This window comes from Tachysurus fulvidraco, chromosome 17 (assembly GCF_022655615.1).
Source record: "Tachysurus fulvidraco isolate hzauxx_2018 chromosome 17, HZAU_PFXX_2.0, whole genome shotgun sequence".
Classification (NCBI taxonomy): Eukaryota; Metazoa; Chordata; class Actinopteri; order Siluriformes; family Bagridae; genus Tachysurus; species Tachysurus fulvidraco.
In genome coordinates this window covers 9,758,288-9,771,558 of record NC_062534.1, presented here as the reverse complement: position 1 = coordinate 9,771,558, position 13,271 = coordinate 9,758,288, and the positions used below count along the sequence as shown (strand labels likewise).

The 13,271-nt window shown below is 37.3% G+C and overlaps 1 protein-coding gene across 1 annotated transcript; it reads right to left on the bottom strand.

Moving 5' to 3' along the window:
• Window positions 1–546: 546 nt before the first annotated feature.
• Window positions 547–2,961, bottom strand: LOC113636011 (POU domain, class 3, transcription factor 4). The gene has a single exon (XM_027135865.2). The coding sequence runs from the start codon at window positions 2,864–2,866 to the stop codon at window positions 1,799–1,801; it is 1,068 nt and encodes a 355-aa protein (XP_026991666.1). The 5' UTR covers window positions 2,867–2,961; the 3' UTR covers window positions 547–1,798.
• Window positions 2,962–13,271: the final 10,310 nt, after the last annotated feature.

Below are 13,271 nucleotides of genomic sequence, written 5' to 3'. Positions count from 1 at the left end.
AATAATAATAATAATAAATGAACATACGATAAAGCAAATGAAATACAATTTCCACGTTTAATTTTTTTTTTTTTTTTTTAATTCACAATTTTTTGCTATTTAAGCTCCTTGGCTCCTTATCCGTATCTCCCCATGGGCCTCAAGGTTACAGGCTGAGAAAATGCATATATTAGTCTGAATTAGTATTCAAGTCAGGCACTGCATTTTAATGCAAAGTACTCCCCTCCCCCGCGTGCAAACAAACAAACAGACTTTCGGCATTAGGCCTCAGAAATGATTCCAGTCTTAACGCAACCATCAAAACACTTTTTAAAACTTCTGCTTTAATTCTCTAGGCTATAATCTTTCCAAATGAAGCTTCGATAAATGTAGGTAATTTGAAGTTTTAGTTGCAGAAATACGTTTTCCCCTTGTTTAAAATGCATAACAGATCGCACCAAGTAGGATAATAGTCAAACACAAAGTGTTAAAGTCAAAACAAAACAGCAATAATAATAATAATAATAATAATAATAATAATAATAATAATGCAATTAAATTTGTACTTAATTTGTTAATTTGACCGTCTCTTCTATTTTAAAATAAGTATTTTATCCCAGTGCTTTGATGAAACACTGCTAAAAGTAGGCAGGAACTCAAATGATACCAACAAATTGTTTTATTCCAACATACATTATACAGTATTTTCCAAAAACATAATGCAAGCTTTATACTTAAAATAAATAATCGCTTGACCTTAAATTTGGAATAGTACTGCAGAAAACGTCAATTTCTTTAATGAAAATATTTTTTGTGTGTTTTACATTACTAAGTGCATGAATAACTAAACTGTATTTCGTTTAAATTAATAAATTCAAAAAGTCTGTAATATACAAAACTGTACATCATTGGAAAAAATACTTAGGAAACGAACCATAACAGGAGTATTAAGATTATAAAACTTTAGATACTGAACATGTACAATAAAATAGGTCTAGGCTATAAGTGTTGCACAGCGCTTTCACTGGCAAAGTCTGTTCGGTTTTAGTGTTCAGTACACAGTAATGTGGTCAAAGATGGATGCCTAAAACAACCCCACACAACCATAAAATATAATTTGTTTGCTTGTGCGTTGCTTTTCAGAGCAACATTTCAATAAAATAACGACGTGCTTCTGAAGTTCTGAACTTATTTCTGCCTCGTAATATCGCACGGAAAAAAGTACACAAAAATGGCATGATTGCAGAGATTAAAATAAAACAAAAGTGATAGAGAGCGTTGAGATGAAAGCTTTATGCGAGAATCTTAAAAAGGCCGTAAACACAAGCGATGGGAATTGATTGAAATTAAAGACATCAGATAACAATCACGTCAGTCTGACTTCTTACTACAGAAATGTGCAAATTAAAATGCGCATGGAAACATGACAAATAAAAAAGAGCATGCGATAATATGTGTAGAAAATTAGCAGCCTACTCAACCTGATGTATAATTGTAGGCTATTTTTTTAATCAAGGCTCTGGGAGGTCTTTTTAATAGGCACAAAATTTTCATATTCTTGTTGTCATAAGAAATAACATTTTGGTAAATAACGTCCATTTGCTATTTAAATAAACATTGTCTCACTAATGCCCATCTCGCTGAAAAGAAAATCAAAACTGTAGGGCAATATCTCATAGTTTTCGGGCTCAGGAAGTTTCGCTTCTTTCAATTAAGGAATTATGAAAGCGACAAAGATCGAGAGGTGGAGAAGCAAGAGCCACCGTAAAAAAATAATAGCTGAAAAGCCAAGATTTCCGTATTGTGGCAGCGTTCTGGGTCATAGATCTCGACAAGATGAGCTGTCCGCGTTCACGGTGTGTGAATAAACCTCGTGTCCTTGCTGCTCTCCTGGCGGCGTCATGCGCTTCTCCTTTTGCCGTCGGTTGCAAAACCAAACGCGCACCACTTCCTTCTCCAGCTGCAGGCTGTCCGCCAGCGACGAGATCTCCTGCGCCGCTGGTTTGGGACACTTCAAGAAGTGGGTTTCGAGCACACCCTTAACGCTCACCTCAATCGACGTCCGTTTTTTGCGCTTCCTGCCCTGTGCGGCGATCTTATCGATGCTACTCGGGCTTCCCGTGGACGAGTCGGCCTCTTCGAGCCACTTGTTCAGCAGCGGTTTGAGCTTGCACATATTTTTAAAGCTGAGCTGCAGCGCTTCGAAGCGACAGATCGTGGTCTGCGAGAACACATTGCCGTAAAGCGTGCCGAGTGCCAGCCCGACGTCAGCCTGCGTGAAGCCAAGTTTGATCCGGCGCTGTTTGAACTGTTTGGCAAACTGCTCCAGCTCGTCCGATGTCGGTGTCTCCTCATCCGAGTGGTCGAGGCAGTGGTGCACTCCCAGCTCACCGGGCTCGGGTGTCTCACGTAGTCCGGGATGCAAACTCTGGGTCGGTGCAGAGCTCGATGGTGGTGGCGGCGGCGTTAAACCACCGTGCAAGCCGTTAACTGAGAAACCACTCTGGGAATAGATATTGATGGATGGCGAGTTGTGAGACGCGGACGTGCCCCATGAGCCCGCATGATGATTCGTGTGCGGGGAGTGGTGCGCCACATGCGCCGTTGATCGGTGATGGATGATTGCCCCAAGCTGAAGGTCTTCCCGTCCTGGCTTTACGTCCTGCTGCTCAAGCGACGTAGACCAAGGACTGCCGTCGGCTAAGCTGCTCACCCACTGGTGCCCGATCGGGTGTCCATTGCTCTGCACGCCCTGCAGGTAGTCGCTTTGGATCAGTTTCTGGTGGTTTCGGAAAGGGCTTCCCCCTTGTTGCATGACCGAGGCGTCCGGGTGAACCATGGAAGTCGAGCTGAGAATGCTGTAGGGATTCGAAGCAGCTGTGGCCATTGCTTTCCAGAGATCCCCCCTACTAGTTATAATGTGACTAAGGGAGCAGTTTCAGCCTTTGACATCTCCCAGACTCTGGAGCCAAAGCGACAGGCTGTGAAATGAATGGCAGCCGCAATGACCAATCGAAACGAAGCTCACCACCTTGTTGGTGTGTCACAGTCGCTAGTGAAATGGGAGGCCTTATAAATCCCTATACCCAAGTATTTGTGGAGTAAAACAGTACACAACAGAAAGCGATTCTATGCATTTGCTATTTTTGCATTCTAACAGGTAGACAATATTCGGTAGGATCCCCTCTTTTTTAGGCGCTGTTCACTGACAGGAACTTGTTAACGGATGGCTCCGTTTCTATACAATTTACGCTTCCACTTTTGGTCAAATGAATAAGTTTTAAGCATTTCAGTATATAGATGAAATTTGACTACTAAAGATGTAAATGAATAAATAGCAAGGGTCATATTTGTGCTTAAACACACACGTGTGCGCTTGTTTGTGTGTGTGTGTGTGTGTGTGTGTGTGTGTGTGTGTGTGTGTGTGTGTGTGTGTGTGTGTGTGTGTGTGTGTGTGTGTGTGTGCTTAAAAGCGTAGGGTCTATTCCCAGTGTTCTCCTTAAATATGCTCTGTGGTTCATGACAACCCTGAAAAAAATTGCAAATAGGTCTTTAAGAATCTCGACAGGTGTTCATTGAGTTTCAAAAATACGCCTCTGCATATTTCAGACGTTACCTAGCTCCGTAATTATATTTCCCATTAGAAGTCCCGTTATTGGTTTGAAATTCCATTTTATATATTGCAAGAGCTCCCAGGTTAAGGTTGATTTAAATTTGCATACATTTTCATACATTTAGCAGAAATAAAAGAAGGCTACCAGCCACCAGAAAGTCATTAAAGACTGCAGTTTGTTTAAGGAGAGAGAACAGGAGGAAATATTGAGGAAGCTAACGACCCTTAACAGGTGAGCTTTTCGCACTCTTATAAACACATCTTGTAGATGGCTTATATACATTTGCAAGGCCAGTATATCCTACGGAGGGGATGGGTTTTACCCAATAAACTTGCACCATATTATTTATATTTAACTGTAAATAAAAAATAAGGGAGTATTAAATTAAAAAGGACAGTTTTTTTTAATTTAACACGGTTTACTGTTTCTATGTTTGAGAATTCCGTATAATTTATTGTTATAATGTTAGTCACAGAATCTTTGTTTTTATTAGGCGACACGAAAGAAAAAAGCATTTTTTTGTCTGTAGAAATTCGTGTCATATCATGTCTGTATAACTTTGTTGCTTTATTTGATGCGGTGACAGGAATGTAGACACAATACCGTGGAATTATATGACACGTTTTCTATTATAATAATGTATTTATTTTATAATAAATCATAAGCTCTTATAATGCTACTGTTGGCTACATGAGATAAAGGAAATAATATCTAAAAAAATGTAATGCTAATAATTAATGCGTTTTGTGATTTAGCTAGTAAAATATTAGAGTTGTACCGTGTTCGAGTTTTCTGGGAATTATTTGCATTCTGTGGTATTCTAGCATTTAGATTTGAGAAATAGAAGGAAATTTAGCTATGCCACTGAACAAGACTAAGCTCCTTGACTCGTCTTCACTTCATAGTCTAAGTTTCCAAGTGTAACAGATGCTGCTCTCAGGCCGAGGCCCTTTATTCAGGCGCACATTTTTCCCTCCCGACCCGCGTTTCCATAGCGAGCTAAATAAAAGGCAAAGCCGCGTCCCGAGCCGAATAAAGACACTCATTGAAAAGAGGGCCCAAGCTGGACGCTGCGGAAAAAATCGGACCGCCCCGGTGCCTCATATGCTACTGTTACAACGGAGTCCCAGTCTAATAATAATAATAATAAAAATAATAATAATAAAAAATAAATAAATAAATAAATAAATAATAATAATAATAATAATAGTATCAAAGTAGTGTAATAAAAAGATTTAGCGTATACCAGTGCACTTTTTATACCATCTTAAAATATCTAAGGCTTCTGCAAAAAAGTAATCATTGTTATTTTATTATAAGTAAAACGCACAATAAATAAATAAATAAATAAATAAATAAATAGATAAATAAATAAATAAATAAATAAGCAAGCCAATCACATTTTTGCTTTCCTGGACTTATTTTAATGAGCGTTGTAAATAACATACTGGGAAAATGAATGATTGTTAAAAGAAAAACATTGCCTAAAAATATTTATGAAATGAAATAAATAAAACTGCGATCTGTAAAAAAAAAACAAAATGAGATGAAATTCGTAAAATATTACTGATAATTTAATTCGAAATTAACAAAACCGATGTGTTTTAAAATCACCTGAACAATACATGAATGATCTGAAACTTCTTGTCAGCTAATGGCTGAAAAAATATTTCTGAAACTTTGTAATTACTGTAATAAATTACTTTTGTTACAATTAAAAAATATAGGAAAAGCATCATTATATAGTAATCCATAGTTTTATTATCTGTCGGTTTTGCGTTTATTCATTTAAGACAAATAAGTTTTAAAATGTAGAATTTGCCTGATAGCAACCAATGCACATTATTATTATTATTATTATTATTATTATTATTATTATTATTATTATTATAGCATGTATAATGGAATGTAAATAATCTTTTTTTCTGATAAACATAGTATTGACGGCAAATAGACCTCACAATTCGTTTGATCAATTTTTTTCATAAGAATAAGAATATTTGTCATTTTAGTTGATTAAAATAGTTTTAGGGAGTAGAATACACGGTTGTACGCTTCCTTTAACACACACACATACACACACGCGCGCGCACGCATTATAACTACAAACCAGTCAGCTTGGTGCTGTTAGTCCAATGAAATGAGACCTCAAGGCAGTTTGGCAGGGATGCCACGCTGGAAGAAATGCATTAGTAACGCCAAAGTAAAGAGGATGTAGGGCAGAAACCGGGTTGAGCAGCAATACTCCATGCAGCTAGTGTTGTATGTTTCAACCCTAGGGAAATTCATAGTAATAAATATACATACATCCATAATTTATGAAGACTTCCCACTTTGTTTTATCTTCAACGAGGGCTATGGGGGTCGACACACGGGTCTTATCGGGCAAAAAAAGTCTTTAATATGTGCAAGTGAAGAAGCCCGTTGTTTTGCATAATCATATTTCCAACGACGGTTTGATGATCACCGACTAGTTAAACCTATGGATCAAGCCCTACTTGACTAAATATTTACATATTCATCATAAAAACAATAAATACTCTTTTTCTCTTGTGGGGTTGGTGTAAAGGTTACAATTTAAAAGGCTACAAAATCGACACTGATTATTATCGATTTTATTTCCACGGGTCTCTGCGATATAATCCACATTTAGGGTTATACTATGTCGATGAACTCTTTGTAAAATATCTACGACCGAAAAAGTGATGTCGATATTTGACACCACTTAGGAAAATACTGTGGAAAAAGTTAGACATACTGCAATTTACCATTCATGCTGTTTATGACTATGACGTAAACAATAAGCGGGTTTTTTGATTATACTCAATAAGCCAACAGTTATGTAACTAATTTTCTTTACAGTCCCTTGATCCACTGTTTTCGATTTTCAATAAATTATATAAATGCATTTTTTTCTGATGAAACACAATTAAATTCATTTATTCAATAAACATTAACACATGTCTCTTAGGTCCTTTTATATTAAAAAGCTAAAAAATTCTATGCATTATGTATTGATTGATTGAATTGCAATCTTTAAGACTTATATAGTACAAAGTATTAAAGGCAACATGTACCTGATTAAATCTGCAAATCTATAACAGTTAAAATATGCTGTGGATTTTTACTTAATCACCAAAACCAAAATAGACCAAGTAAGTGGTGTATTTTTATAGCTAGATGAGAGTGAGAAAATGGTTGTACAATAGTCTTATCCAGTGTATGAGCTCATAGAAGTGTGGCAGTTTCGGATGTGCTTCATAACTGTGAATTTCCATCTCTTTAACTTCAAACAAACTCTTAATGCCTTTGTTCTCCACACAGTTACAAAGGATACCGAACTGAGAGGAACCATTCTGTAATGGATCTCTGTTCTTCAAAGCTCTAAACAATGTGAAGGACCAGAGTAGAAGGTGAAACCAGTACAAGAATTTTTCTCTGTGTGTGTTTTGTGTGTGTTTTGTGTGTGTGTGTTTGTGTGTGTGTGTTTGTGTGTGTGTGTGTGTGTGTGTGTGTGTGTGTGTGTGTGTGTGTGTGTGTGTGTGTGTGTGTGGGTGTGAGTGTGTGCATTGGTGAGGTGAAGGTGGGGATGGGGATTGGGGGCAAATGTGCACCTAGTTTGGCATGGGTTCACATTTGAGCTACCATATTAATATATACTAACAAAGCTAAACCATAATGTATTTTTTTAAAAAGCATTTTGATAGAGAAATGGTCTACAATGTGTTACATTTTGTTATATAGTAATTTTGTATTTCTCATAACCCACACTTTTCCTTGACCTCAGTCACTGCAAGGTTAATGAACTGCTTTTGATGTGATTTCAGTTGCAGATTTCAGTGAATGTTCAGATAACCTAAATACTGTAAAGTTATACAGCAACCAACAAAATTTACGTTAAAAACAGAAATGTTTTAGGCAAAAAAAAAAAAAAAAACGTTTTTCCTTTAATAACCTAACTTTCTTTCTTTCTTTCTCTCTCTCTCTCTCTCTCTCTCTCTCTCTCTCTCTCTCTCTCTCTCTCTCTCTCTCTCTCTCTGTGTGTTTACCTTTAATAACCTTTCTTTCTTTCTTTCTTTCTCTCTTTCTCTCTTTCTTTCTTTCTTTCTTTCTTTCTTTCTTTCTTTCTTTCTTTCTTTCTTTCTTTCTCATATATATATATATATATATATATATATATATATATATATATATATATATATATATATATATATATATACACACACACACCTGTCTGAACATCTGAAGAATAAAGTGAGATTATTGTCACATGCAGAGAGTGGTCAGAACTTGCCAGATTTATGTTAGAATTTAATGTTACCCTGATAAGTTTCTTTATTGACCGTTGGTCTGTTTTGGAGGTCTGATTTGTTCTTGGTAATGTCACTGACTGCCACCAGTTTCTTTACTTGGTAACAATTTTTTGTGCCTATCCTGATTAATAACCTTTGAAAATGAGATAATGTAGAACAGGTTTTGTGTGGACCATGGTTTCAGCAGTTATATGAAACCAATAAATGCCATGTTATAAGTGTGGCTTTTGTAATTTTTATCTTCTGAATTATTTTACAAAAGTCAAACAATAGAGGTATGGTTGAACATTATGTAAAAATGAAATGAATAATTTTCACTTCGGGCTCTATTTTCATACTGAAGCAGGCCTAATTTTCCAGTTGTGTTATTAATTTCTTTTGTGCTAATGTCTTTTTTGCATTTGCATTCTTATACAACAGACAAAAGTATGCAGTAACTGTACATGCTCCTACATATATCTAAGTGTGAAACTTTTTTATTGTTGTCAAACACTCCAACTGACAAATATATCAAATAGCAAAATATCCATGACATTGCTTTATATGCTTTATATGTGTTGTTTTTGCATTATGACCATGGAAATATAGCCCATTAAACTTAAAGCTGTAATCATCACACAGCTTTTTTATGGTTATACCTGACAAAATAATTAACATATCACTTCTACAATTTAGAACTAGATTAGCACTAAGTCACTGTTGTAATTTTGGAAATATATGCAAGGAAAATGTGTAGTATTGACTTAGTTTCTACAAGGAGATAAAATGGTATGTTCTTGCAAAGTACTTCAAATGAAGCAGATTATCTGTGTATTCTATAGTGTTCTAAATCAAAATATCTAATGGAATGAAAACGAAATTGTCTAAGTGAATATATAAATTGAGGAAATAATAAGATTATTTGTTTGTTATAGGACTGAATAGGATTACACTCGAACCAAAAGTGTCAGGTTTACAAACTGTTTATCACACTTGCAAATACAAGTGCAAACAACATTCTGCCTTACATTCAGGCATTATTCACCTTTGAATGCGATCACAAATGCCTGGTTTCCCTACAATGTTACCCGCAATCCCTCCACTCAACATTCAAACTCACTATCCTGTTCTTAAAGTGATCCATTTGATCCCCTCTCCCCATTCCCTCTGGCCGAATCAGTAGTTCTGCATAGTTTCGAAGTGTGCAAAACTTCAAAGAGTCTGCAGGTAATTAGCAGCTGATGGGAATATAATCTAAACCATCACATTGCATTTCACCCAGGTCCTCTGCTTTAGCTTGCTAACGGATCAGCCCTTTCCTCCTGTAGCTTCCAAATCTGCTTTTACTGAAGCATGATGCCAAGATTGCAGTTATCACATCTGCATTTCAAACATGCCATCTCTGGCATTAATTATTAATTACCCTACACCCTGGAGGATGTGGGGATTCAGCCTACACATACTTAGTTGGTGACCTCTGACTTCGATTCACTCCTCTGTATTATGCTTCCGATCTTGGGAAATCCCTCTCTAAAATGCTTAAAGTAATTAAAGATGGAAAAAGCTACAGTTCATTATATAGTTCTCATATTAGGAAAGGCTCATACATATGGCGTGAGAGGTTTTTTTTTATGATTTCTATACATAATACAAATGTTCAGTTATAGCATAGAGACTTCAAATTGTGAATGTGTCTTTAATAAAAAAGTGAAAAAAATCACAATGTATATGTTCATTTCAAGAAGCCTTTACTAGGTTGATTCCTTTCCAAGTCATAGAATTGATGGTCAGGGCATGGATTTTTTCTTTTGTTTTTGTGTTTGGAATGAAATTTGAGCTGTGAGACTGAGAGACTGAGGTCCTCTCTGGTCCACACCGCATGCCTTCATATCACACATATGCCTTTGCCACCAGAAGCCTGTGCCTCATGCCAGAGAAAGTGCCTTTCCAAGACATTTTAGGCCAGTAGGGTCAGCTGTCCAGCTGTCAAGAGAAGAGACTGTACTCATCAGAGCACCTGTAATATTCAGTTTCTTACAGGTATGTTCCAATTTTTTCCCCTTCATATTTGTAGACATTTGTTTAAAGAGTGCAACAGTGTATATAATCAGCTGGATGAGAAGAGCTGCACGAGATAAAGATACAAAACAAAATGTATAAAAGCCTCAGGGGACAAAGAAAGTGAGAGTGAGAGACTTCTCATTAAAGTAAAGTAGCAGTCACTTAAACAACTTGGGGTCCTTCAAAACATTAACAGTGGCAACATCCACCATGCTGCAAGACAAAAACTGGAAATCAACAGCCAGGTGTGGGGTTCCTATTTTCCCATTATCAAAATTTAAACCATAAGTGAAAAAAAAAAACCTAAAAACCAATTAAACGCTAACACAGTTCAAAATTTAAATATGTCCCGTGTCTCGACAATGCAGAAAGACAGCACTTTGACTACTGGGCTGTTGATGTAGAAGAAGAAGAAGAAGAAGAAGAAGAAGAAGAAGAAGATGAAGACGAAGATAAAGAAGAAGATGAAGAAGAACAATTGAGCATAGAGTACCTTGTACACACATTCACACACTGATTCTCAGCTACAGGCAATTTAGCATAGCCAATCCAACTATGGTTATATTATTCCTTTTTATCTTTTACCTGGCAGCTCCCTCGAACATCCTTCTACCTATTTAACTAAACTACTTTCCATCCTCTGTACATCTCAAAACCATCTCAATCTAGCCTCTCTCATCTTATCCCCAAAACAGCCAAACTAAGCTGTCCCTCTGATGTGCTTGTTCATAATCCTGTCCATCCTCGTCACTCCTAAAGAGAACCTCAACATCCTCATCTCTGCTACCTCCATCTCTGCTACCTCCATCTCTACTTTTTAGTCACTGCTACAGTCTCTAACCCATACAGCATAGCTGGTCTCACCACTGTCTTGTACAACTTTCCTTGAATTAACACTTGACACTTCAGTCACAACACTCCTGACATTTTTCTCCACCCAGTCCAACTCTCCTGCACTCGCCTCTTAACTTCTTTTCCATACTCCCAAACACACTGTTTGGTTGTAAACCTGCACCTTCTTGTCATCAGCCCCACTGCAACCTCACTTTTCTACTCACCCCCTCATTCAGGCATACAGATTCTGTCTTACCATGACTGACTTTCATTCCTCTTCTTTCCAAAGCAGACCTCCACCTTTCCAGGTGTTCCTCCACCTGCTCCCTACTCTCACTACACATCACAATGTCATCTGAAAATCAATGTCCACAGAAATTCCTGTCTGACTCCTGTCTAACTCCAGATCTGTCAACCTGTCCATCACCTTAGCAAACAAGAAGGGACTCAAAGACGATCTTTGATGTAGCACAAATTCCACCTTGAACTCCACTGTCTGACCTACAGCACATCTCACTTTTGTCATACTCCTCTCATACACACTGAACCATGAACTACTCTGATGTGCTTCTCTGCCAAACCTGACAACTTCTTACAGGACCATAGCTCTTCTGTGGCGCAGTGCAGATCATTCTGATCATCTCTATACAAAACTTGCATCAGAAATGATCTTTCTGTGCATAGATCTCAATGACTTTCTTTCTCATTTTTTCCTGATTTTTTTTCTGTTAGCATGATGTGTAGATTTTAAGAATCTTTTGGTCTACTTCACTTTGTCACTCAGGTCTTATTTAAGTGATTTCTTAATTGTAAACAGGTGTGGCAGTAATCAGGCCTGGGTGTGGCTAGAGAAATTGAACTAAGGTCTGATAAACCACAGATAAGTTGTTTTAACTGGAGGGGGCGAACACTTTTTCACACAGGTCCATGTGGGTTTGGACTTTGTTTTCTCTTAATAATAAAAAATTAAAACCATGTTGTATTTACTTGTGTGACAATGTATATATTTGCTACAATCACTGTGCACATCACCCTCTACTATTTTTTATTCATGATCAGCGTGTTGCTTCATACTGTGTCGCTTCAAACTTGCTCTCCATCTGCAGTCTAGCCTTAATTACTTATGAAATCAATATAAGAGCTGTTCAAGGAGGCCGTCCTGAGAAAGCTTTTTCATCTTCCCCTGATAGAAGGCAACTGCCTGTGTGTAGAGGCTCACTGAATTCCATTGCACCCTAAGTCTGACTGCTGCTCATCAGAAAGCAAAAGGTTCCTCTGGGCCCATCCATTGCTTCTTGCTTTTTCCCACTCCTCCATCTACCTCTGTCTCTTGTGCTTTATTTTGCCTGTTCTCTCTCTGATCCACTGGTGTTAGTAATCCTTGTTGGACTTCATTATTATCTCACCACTCCCTTTCCATAGGGGCACAGTAGTAGCAAGATCCCAATAATTCAACGTTTCTATGAAAGTGAAGAATACATTTGACTTGACAAGAGCTTGTGAGATCATAACCCATGGATGTTCAATGCATCCACAGTGGCAAGACAGAAAGATAGGGAAAAACCTACAGACTAACATGAATGGCATCATGTGCTGTCAGTTGTAGAAAAGGAAACAAAGGAAAGGCAAAAGTTAAATCTATGTAGTCAAGAGCAATGTAGTCAAATGTTTAATAAATAAAGTTTAGTTATGTCAGTTAATATTATATGTAACTTTATAATGCACATAAATTGGGTAACAGAACTCACTGTCTTTTGAAAATAAAAAGGCATTAATAGTTTTGATTACTTGCTAAAGTGTCTTATAGTGAAAAATGTCTTGCCGTGTTGGATGTTCTTTGCCAAGTACAACAGCCCTTACCAAAGATCACAGGAACAATACACAGAAGGATATGAAGAATGGTATGAATTTTGGTATGGTATGGTAGTGACCAAATTATCTTGTCCATGTCTTTGTCCAGCCTTCTTGTTGAGTGTGGCGTTTGTTATGACTGACAGAGAACTCTAGTGGTTATCCAGGGTTCATACAACATCATCTGTTTCACCTCTACCAACCACCATGGGGCAATGTTGAACCCTCTAACACTCAAACTGACTTTTAGACTGGTTCTCTAAAGTGAGGGAACAATGTTGATGTTGAAACTTTATGGAGAAGCATTCCCCATTAGGGAGAAACGCTCCCTGTGGAGTGGCTTGTCACAATAGGACTGGGCTTTTAGCTTGTTTTTAGGCTGTAGTGATGACTCCTCTACTAATGGCCCGAAAACCTGTTTAGACAGTGAGTTTGATGAATAGAAGTCATCAGGTGAATAGCTGATTCTAAGAGTAGAATCCACTGTGTGGCTAAAGTATAACTATAAGGCATGTAGTGGGTACTATAAGACACAGTCTATACTGCAGAGAATATCGCTGACCCTTATAGTGTACTCAATTTCCAGGTCGGTGGGTTTTTAACCAGGGATTTTTTTTTCTTTTCGAAAAATGGCTGTCAT

What these genes read in the sequence shown, in the direction of transcription:
- LOC113636011 (XM_027135865.2), bottom strand. Translation starts at nt 2,866, where the DNA reads ATGGCCACAGCTGCTTCGAATCCCTACAGCATTCTCAGCTCGACTTCC.